The sequence below is a fragment of the Dermacentor silvarum genome, chromosome 3 (assembly GCF_013339745.2).
Source record: "Dermacentor silvarum isolate Dsil-2018 chromosome 3, BIME_Dsil_1.4, whole genome shotgun sequence".
In the NCBI taxonomy this organism is placed as follows: Eukaryota; Metazoa; Arthropoda; class Arachnida; order Ixodida; family Ixodidae; genus Dermacentor; species Dermacentor silvarum.
The window spans coordinates 137269681-137279287 of record NC_051156.1 but is presented as its reverse complement, the minus strand read 5'-3'; the positions used below and the strand labels follow the sequence as shown (position 1 = coordinate 137279287).

The window sequence follows — 9607 nt, the reverse complement described above, 5'->3', positions numbered from 1 at the left end:
CTCCTGGCTGCCGTAGTTGCGCAAGCTATTGTTGTAATTGCTTTGTCCTTTGGATGAAACTAAAAATTTTTATTCTGTGTCACGTCTCCTAGCACAGGTGAATTTCTATCCTAATGGGATCGTCTGTCTTGCTCATCATAGCACAAGCTTGACTTGACAGGAAATGGCTACTTGTGATGTTGAAAAACCTTAACCCTGTGCTGCAGTTTGGAAGCGTTTTCACCACACAAGAATCAGATTTTTTCAAATGTGGTCGTCTGCCCTTCCCAGGTAAGTCTTTGTTGTCCTTTCTTTATTACCATTCTGCATGCAAACAAAGTGCACTAATGACAAGGTGTCTCAATTTGCTGCAAGGTTGTCATTGCTGAGATCTGCCAGCTGCAGGGTCTAAATGAAAAAGTATGACATGCAAAATAACTTAAAATAAGTAATTGAATGATTTTTCTGGACTCGTGTGGATTCAAATGTGGTTTGTAAGAGTCTAACTATAAGTACTGCTGCTGCTGTTAGGTCCTAGTCTAGCAGCCTATTCCTGTGGGCATTCTGTGATTTGTTTGTGTTTATTAGCCTTGCATAAACATGGGTGTATTCCTCAACATATGCTTTGAAAAAAATTGAGTTCTTGAACTGCTCTTTCGATTTAACTGATTTTCCTCTTGTAGCTTTCAAAGGAGGATACGAAATCTTTATGGGCCATGGTGACTTTTCATGGCGGCAAGTTCCAAAAGGCCCTGGACAAAACTTGTACGCACCTTGTGGCTGCCAAAGCGGAAGGGGTATGCTGCTGTTATTTATATTTTAATGCTCCTCCTTTATTTAACTTTTGACGTGCTTTAATTTTAGTTTCTTGGCAGACACCAGGGGGCTAGCCTTGGTGTCCATCAGTTAAAGTGCATAGACGAAAATGTGGGATGTAGGTACCTTCTCTTGCATGGGTTGCCATGCAGCGTAATGTGAAAGTAAAATTTCTAAGCATAGAGGCCCGTTTCATGCAGATATTGCAACAATTTGTGAAATGCTTTGTCATTGAGCTATCAGTCATAGTCATTAGGTTGGCGAGTTCTTAACATCCCTAAGTGTATCTGGCACTGGTTCCAGAAGGCGTACACCCTAAACGCGTACTTAATCAAGTCTTAGCGCATTTTATGTTTTAGCATGTATAACCCACCCGTGGATGTCATCCACGTCTCCGTATGTCTGCATAGTGGGAAACAGTGCAGCTTCACACGGGCGCAGAAAGAAAAGTCGTACACCAGGGCTGGTGCGTGTCTTTTTTGCGTCTGTGTGAAGTTGCACTGTTTTCCGCCATACAGATGTACCAACTCGCTCAAGTGTCAGATTTATTTAGCAACATGAGAAATGGAAAAACAAAAAGACGACCCACTTGTGAGCTTTTTATGAGGCATCTACTCGTATTTCAAGTGTAAAACAATGCACAGAGGTTGCTCTCGATCTACATTACCTGAAACTAGGCTCGTTACACGATCCAAAATTTCGTTGCAGTTGGCCTTTAAGGAAAAGTTGAAAGGAGACCGAATGGCAGAGTTAGGGAGATAGAAATTAATGGTTTGGTACACATCTCAAACAGCCGAATAGCATCTCAATGCAAGAGTCCGTATACTCGTCATCTTTAGAAGATAAAGTTATTCTCTCTTTATCGTTAACACAGGTTAAGTATCAGAAGGCCATGGCTGGTGGCTGCTTACAGCTGAAAATTGTGACTCCCGATTGGGTCACGGACTCCCTGAAGAACAAGGTGCTCTGCGATGAGGCACGTTACCACCCTCGGCTATTAGTACAACCCAAGCCCCCAACGCCACCAAAGCCGCCCACCCCGCAGCCAGTGACTACGTCTCCGATGACAAGCACTGCTGCTGCCCTATCGCAACAGCAACAGCAAGGGTTCATGAGCTTCCGTGCACAGCAACAGCAGCAGTTTGGAATGGTCCCTGTCACACAGCAGCAGTTGTCGGTGTCCCAGCAGCAGCAGCAAGCTATGACTCTGCAGCAGCAGCAAATTCAGCAGATTCAGCAACACTTGATGCAACCACCACCGCCACATCAGCAGCATACTCTTCAGCAACAGCTTGCGCAGCTCCAGGTTTCGCAACAGCAAAACCAGCAACAGGTGAACCAGCAGCAATTGCAGCATCAATTGCAGCAGCAGCAGCAGCAGCAGTTTCAGCAGCAGCAAGCATCTCAACAGCAACAGCAAGTCCCTCAGCAGCAGCAGCAGCAAATGCCTCAACAACCAATGCCTCAGCAACAGCAAATGCCTCAGCAACAGCAGCAAATGGCACAGCAGCAACAGATGCCCCAGCAGCAGCAAATGCCCCAGCAGCAGCAAATACCCCAGCAACAGCAAATACCCCAGCAACAGCAAATGTCTCAGCAGCAGCAAATGTCTCAGCAACAGCAAATGTCACAGCAACAACTTCAACAGCAGCTTCAACAACAGCAGCAGCACATGATTCCAACCTCTCAGTTTGCAACACGCATGGTCAACGTGTCATCATCGGGCGGTGACATTAAGGTGTCTCTGGCAAACAATCAAGGAATAAGCATTATGACCATCAACAAGCAGCAGCTCTTGCTGCAACAGCAGCAACAGCAGCAGCAACAGCAGCAACAGCAGCAGCAGCACAGCAGCAACAGCAGCAACAGCAGCAGCAGCCACCGGGCAGTGCCATGGTGCGGCCAGACGGTACCATGGTGCGACCAGATGGCACGGTGGTTCGTCCTGTCACACAGATGCAGCTCATGCAACAGAAGCAACAGTCGCTCCAGCAGATGCAGCAGCAAAGGCAGCAGTTCCCACCAGGCATGCCAGTAGTGGTGTCGCAGCAAGGCGTTGTGACACAGAGGCAGGTAAGCAACATGTGGCATGTGCCAGTCTCTTGTTCTGGTAAAATTAGCTTTAGTCCTAGTTAAGCTCGAGCCAGTATAAACACATGCTTTTAACCAGCTCTTGAAGCATTTGCTACGTTAATGGATTAGTCACTGCAATAAACAGTGCAGCATTTACTCAGTCTAAAGTTGCCGGAAACATGTGCTTGTGGCAGGTGTTAAACAAGCAAATGATGGCTGTGCAAAATTGCATTGCTTGCTTTCCTGTTTGGTAATCTGTCCACAAAATGCCTGTGTTTAGATAAAACAAAACAGAAAAATATGTACCATAGAATCGTAGCTTCTTTATAGAATATTCTCATGCTTTCAATTCTGTGATAGTATTATTACTTATATTAATTTGGCAAGAAATACAACCAGCCCTCAAAATGTTAATAACTGGGGATGGGCTAGGTTTTCATCCTTCTTTATTTTTTGATAGGTTTTCTTCAAGTGTGCCTCATACGCACAAATGTAATTCAAGGCCTGACTTGGATAAGCGTCAACTGCAGGTGGCGAAAACTCCTAAAATGACTGCAATGCAAGGCGATGTCACTGCAGAAATGTCACTACAAGCCGTGTTAACGCAATGCGACTTGCTCACAGAAACTGTAGATGGTACATATTTCAAATTTATATTCGCTTGTTCTGGATACTTTGGATATTCCAAACACTGAAATTTGAAGCAAATGAAATCTCAAATAGTACAATATTCGATCGAATGTTCGAACATACACTCTAAAACAGTTTACACCTTTTGGGGGGTATCTTTGTGTTACAACAATATATCTAATTCTCATATATCTTGCATGCCTTTCTTTTTTCTCTAACGCTGCGTGCCTGGTGCTTCCATGTAATGAATGGCATGTGTGTTGTCATCCTGACATATCATTCTTGACAGGAGAGTAGTGAGTGCTAAGTTTTCAAGAAAGGAAATGCAAGCAAGAGAGGTGACGATTATTTCTGTGGGTCAAAGATGCGGCCCAAAGGGTGTGAAGTATTTTTAGAGTTTGCTCAATATTCACACAATCCTATGACACATATTTAGTGGGACTTTAAATGCCTTGATCGGTTTGGTCTCGGTTTGATCGACGGTGTACCTAAAGAAGCATGATTTTCTCACACTTTCCACTACTGCAGCCGTGGCCTCAGCAGGGTGGACTACAGCTGACCCCGCAGCAGATCATGCAGATACGCCAGCGCCAGCTGCAGATGCGTCACCTGACACCGCAGCAGCAGCAGATTCTGATGCAGAACCTCCAAAGGCAGCAACAGCAGCAGCAGCGGCCTCTTACCATGCAGCAGTTCCAGCAGGCTGTGCACGCTGGCCAGCAGCCTATGCAAAACCTCCAGCAGGCGCAGCAGCAACAGCAGCCGCAAGCACAGCAACCTCCCGGGGGCGGCCAGCCGGGAGTTGCTCAGCTGCTGAGGCATCCGCAGCAGCAAGTGCTCATTCAGCAGATGCAGCAGCGTCAGGGCATGCCTCCCCGAATGCCTGCTCAGCAATTCCAGCAGGCTGTCCAGGTAACTCAGTGGATTGTTTGTTTCGCAGATGAGTGCACGTTGCACCCAGGCCTATCTTCTTCTAGGTTATTCTTAAATTATATTAGCAAAAACAGAAGTGCCGTAAGTGCTTTGTATTTGTGTGTGAGCATGCATGTGTGTGTTTACGCGTCACCGCCAGGCGAGCACAAATCGAGCGAAATCGCGGCTTGATAAAGGAGCTTGCTTCATGCTCGCCCGATGGTGAAGTGAAGCATAAACAGCATGCCACTTTGGGCATCGGCTAAGGGTGTGACAGTTATGATTTTTGGAAGTTCAGTTTCAGTTTTCTGGGTGAAATTGGCCAAAATTTATAGCACTGCTGAAATCAGCAGCTTCATCATTTTGCGTGTGTGTGTGAGAAAAAGGACGGGGGAGGGGAAGGGGTGGGGGGACATTGCAAAAGTGGTCACTCTCCTTCCTAAGAGCTTGCTGCCTCAATGTCTACAATACGAGTAGTGTTCGTCCTGAAATCTGAAAACATGAACAGGACTCCTCCCTTCACCTCCCCCACTTCCTTGCAGGACTTATGACACCACTGAGCAGCATATGCTAAAATGCTTATGCTGAAGAGGAACTGTTTTGTCAATGCAGCAAACCCTCTGTGCCTCTACCATTCATTAAAAAAAAAAAAAAAAAAAAAACATTTTGACAATTTGAATTAACATTGCAGTGGGAACAAAACAGCACAGTGAGCAAAACAGCACAGTTAGATTCGCGTGCCACAGCAGTAAATGTTTGCTGTAAAAGGCACTGTGCTAAGCCCTACAAAATCATTTGCCCTACAATATTGCACTAGCTGTTGTGGTGATGGCTTTGTAGTTTAGGTGGAACTATGATTTCTCTTTCTTTTTCCTTTATTTCATCTCGGGCCTCATGTACCACTCAACCGTTTTGACGTTAATACGTCTTAACATCTTGTCGTCCCTGTGTCCCATCTCAGTTGTCACTTTGCGTCATTGTAATGCTAAAGCATTTTGTGCCTTCATCTTCAGGGGCTCCTTTCCAAACAGCTGTAAAATATCTTGTGTCACTGCTAGTACTATATACAGCAGAACCCCGTTGATATGTTCTTCAAGGGACCGTGGCAAAAAAGTGTAACAGTGAGGAAGGCCCCAAATTACCACAGCAACGCTAGAAGCAGCTCTGAATGACTGCCAGTACAGTTATTCGATGTCTCGGCACGGGTGCTGCGACTGGGGACGGCACGTGTATAATTAAGGGATGCGTACGATGTTCCATGACAGTGGCCCCTTTCCGCTTTTAAAGGGGCCCTAAAACAGTTTTCAAACATAGTAAAAAAAAACGTTGCCGATCTAATAACGTAACAGAACATGTTAACATCTGCTAACCTGTGAGCCAAATATTATTGCACTGCATGCAGCAGGGAACTTAAAATCTCATGTCGAAAGCAGTGAACCTGCTCTCACATCCGCAATGTCTTCATCGAAAGTTGATCGAAATCATTTGGCTGACCAACGCTATTGGCTGATTTTGTGATCGTCAGCATACTCAGTAATACGTAATTGCTAGCTTTGAGTTAAATAAATGAAAATTATATCTGTCTGCGATGTCAAATGGACGGAAAAATTATTTCATATTTGCACTGCTCATTGCTGCGCGAGACGGCAGCGGTGTGCTGAGTAGCGTAGTCTACAGCGACCGCCATGGGGTGCCACGATGAGCCCTTTCGCCATCACGACACTCAACTTTGGCCAAGGCGTTGCCTACTTGGCTTCTCCGCTGTGTAGCTTCCAGCGCACTAGTGGAAACGAAGAGAGAAAGCTGAGTATTGGTGTGATAACTCCAGTTATAATTGAAGGATCCACAAATTTTTATGGCATGATATTCATGGGACAACTTCGGTACTTTAATAGTGAGGCCATTCTACGATTAGTTAGAAAAGTTTGTCAGGGCACTTTTAATATGCCTCATTGCAATATTTTGCATATGCTTCACCACATAACACAGCTCTATTGCGGCGAAGCTGACTAAAGAGAAATGGCGATTATGTGTTGCCAGCCCAAAAATGAATGTATCCTTGCGCGCTCGGTACCCGGTAGGTATTAACTGGTGCGCACTTCTTGAAGTGCTTCGCCAAGTCTTCGCCAACTGCTCTGTGCACGTTTTCTCCCGATATGCTTGTACAAGCTCGGTCGCGCTTATTGCAAACTTTGGTAGCTTGTTGAAACATACCAGTTGTTAGCAACGTATACATTTATCGTCTTTGTAGCATTGTGCAAGAGCACATTTCCCTCGGTACCGCTAAATTTACGTGACTGCCGCTTTCAAATGCAACGGAAAATGCGGGAACATTATAGAATGGCAATGTATCAAAGGTGAACATAATACATAGGAGTCAGTGTGATTTAGGTTGGAATTGCGAAAACGCGAGGTTGCAGCCGTGACAGCGCTAAGGCTAGGAACAGTGTTCCACTGCATCTTAATTGGCAGGATTGAGTGGTAGACTAGTTGGTCAAAGTTCTTGAAGATGGCTAGTCCTGTCTTTTTATTAGTAGTACTTTGTGTTTGGCACTTGTTCTCCTTTAAAGGGACGGACAACCAATATTTATGGACTCAGCTTTTTATGGCGCAACGAAAAGCTCACCCTCGGTAGTGTTTACACCTGCAGCGGTTACTTCCAAAAGTGCGTGGATATTTTGTAAGCAGAATTTTTCGATCTGAGCAGCCTCTAAAAAATAAGAGTCCCTCCTCCAGCAACGCTGAGAAGTGATAGCGATGCCGATAGCCCGCCTCGCAAATTGTGAAAGCCGCCCATCGTCCTGCTTTCACTGGAGGAAGTGCAACTGTGGTTAACTACCTATACTGTCAATTTCGAGCCACTTTTAAAGGTAAATAGACTGGTACAATAAGTTTGCGTTGCTGTACAGACCTTTCTTATAGCTGCACCGCATTTTTTTACCCGAGTACACGCCTACGTCGTGGCTGGCTGGCCCCCGTCGTCGTTATTCAGTCGATAGACGAGCCAAGCCAAGTCATCGAAAACGAAGGCGAAGGCAGTGCCACTTTTCTACTCACTACAAATGAAGGCTTATCTGCACATTGTAAGTTAGAAAAAACTTATAATAGAAAAAATGTTACTGCATTTCAATATTAATAAAAAGACCAGGAACAGCATACACTGGTAGAAGGTCACGTGGCAGACCTCATAAATAGGTTCATGTTTTTGCCGCATAGGGCGCCAAAGGTCATTTTTCACGACTTTTAGTGAAGAATTAAAAATATAAATCCACGTTTAATGAGAAAAACAGGGCCCGTTCTAGCCAATACGATAGACGATCTTTCCATCCGCGGGATTACCTCAATTCATGTTCTGAGCGGTTGTCTGTCCCTTTAATTATCTCCGACATGAGCACCTGAATCATTCAACCTGTACTCTGCATCCTGCTTTTTCAGCTCTTCCTGAGAAGGCTCATCTGCCGCAGCATGTGCATTCACATACTCTTATTCGAAAACTGACTAGTTATGATCTCTCTACTCGTTTTAAAGCAGAACATTATTTGCCTACCTCCATGGGGTCTAGCGCATCTGCTGCTGGGTGCTTGGTTTCTCACTTGATTGACTCAGTGGGTGGTTGTTTCACGGCTATAGCCAGCCCTCTGCTCGCTAGTCTACACTGTGCTAGCTGACAACAAAGGTAGGAAATTTATGCCCGAAAAACAAGTCCTTGCAGCCATGCTGCCATTGATTTGCAACCATATTTGCTGAACCCCAACTTTACATTTTCAGTAGGACATCTCTGAGGCTGTGCTTGGTGAAAAGCTTTCTTTGTGACGTCTGAAGGTTTAGATGCTGTTGTTAATGGTATCACTCTGTCACGTTTCTTCACAAACGTCTGCAAGCTCAGTGGCTGAGGACAGCTGTGGGACATATTCATCGCTGAAATTTGCTGCGCAATATCTAAAAAAGCCCTTGGCTCGTCTCTTAGAAAAAGGTGAGCCATATCATCTTGTCGGCTTAGCAAAGCTTCGCTTGCACCAATTTCCACAGTGCGTCAGATCCGCACAATTTTTTTTATTGCGATAGCAATTATATAGACTCTCCAGGCGCATTTCTGCCGTTGGCGTCATCGTCGCTGTGATTTTCTGTATAGTCCAAGTGCGACAACGTCGTGGCCACGCGTCCGTACGCAGTATGTGCGAGTAAAAGCGTGTGAGGGTGAGCCAATGATGGTGGCTCGGTCTCGCGCGCACAGTCTTCCATCGTTTGCAAGGCACTGCAGGGGGTAGGAGGGGATTACTCCTGCGGTGTGGGATTTATCTTGAAAGTGATCTGTGGTGGGGACAGAGTGCGCCAAGTGCCCATAGCTTCGTGTGCGCTGTGTTCTCGCTGCTTAGTTCATGTTGAAGCGAGAGGCAGCATGAAGGTCAATTCGCTCGCTGCTGCTCCCGTGCTTCCTCATGCCAGTGTTTTGACAGCAAGTGGCGCGGTCATCAAGCGAGATGTGTTCATGTTTGCTTGTGCGTGCATTCAGCGACACCATGCTTGTTAATTTAGTTCGTCAGCGAATGCTTACAAGTTTATGCGGCCGATAGAAGTACTTTTCTCATTTCGTATTGCTATTTGCTATTGCAATCGTTGCTTCGCTGTTCGGGCGAAACTGTGACTTTTTTCTCACAACTGTTTGTACTAGTTATTCCAAACTAGTTTGTGACTTCACTTGGGTGGCATTCAATACCGCGCTGCTTGAGCAACAGGTCTTTCAATAAGTGTACCAATCATCATGACAATGCATGGCACTCAGCGCTCGTGAGTGGGTCCAACGCCTCCTCTAAAAAGATGCCTGCGGCGTTGCTCGCTCACCCATTGTAGCCGTCGTGCCTTGGGTTGTGGTTGGTTGTCATGAGATGGCACCAGCTACTTCCCTATCTCCGCCAAGAGGGTTGGGGTGGTATGGTGTCACGGTGGTATCGGCGTCAGGTGGCCATGCGGTGGTGTGCGCATGCGTGCATGTGTGTTGCAAGCGACCACTGCAGCGATCACTAGCTACCACCTCAAGTGGAAAGGAGGAAAGGGGGAAAGGTAAGGGCAGCAGGTTTTTGGCGCACTGTGGCAGGACATCTTTCTAGAGGAGGCGTTGGTGGGCCATGACTCGCATCGCTTTGAAACAGGGCAGTTACATGGGTGTGAGAATGGGGGCGGCGCTCACTCTGTGTCG

At 46.0% G+C, this 9607-nt stretch overlaps 1 protein-coding gene across 2 annotated transcripts in view; it reads left to right on the top strand.

Moving 5' to 3' along the window:
- Positions 1 to 2534: 2534 nt before the first annotated feature.
- LOC119445821 (PAX-interacting protein 1-like) overlaps positions 2535 to 9607 on the top strand; it is a 78647-nt gene continuing 71574 nt past the window's right edge. For both annotated transcript variants that reach the window (XM_049663660.1, XM_049663659.1), the window contains exons 1-2: positions 2535 to 2868; positions 4027 to 4410. In XM_049663660.1, coding sequence (XP_049519617.1) covers positions 2689 to 2868; positions 4027 to 4410 — 564 coding nt within the window. In that variant the 5' untranslated portion in view covers positions 2535 to 2688. The remainder of the gene's footprint in view (positions 2869 to 4026; positions 4411 to 9607) is intronic.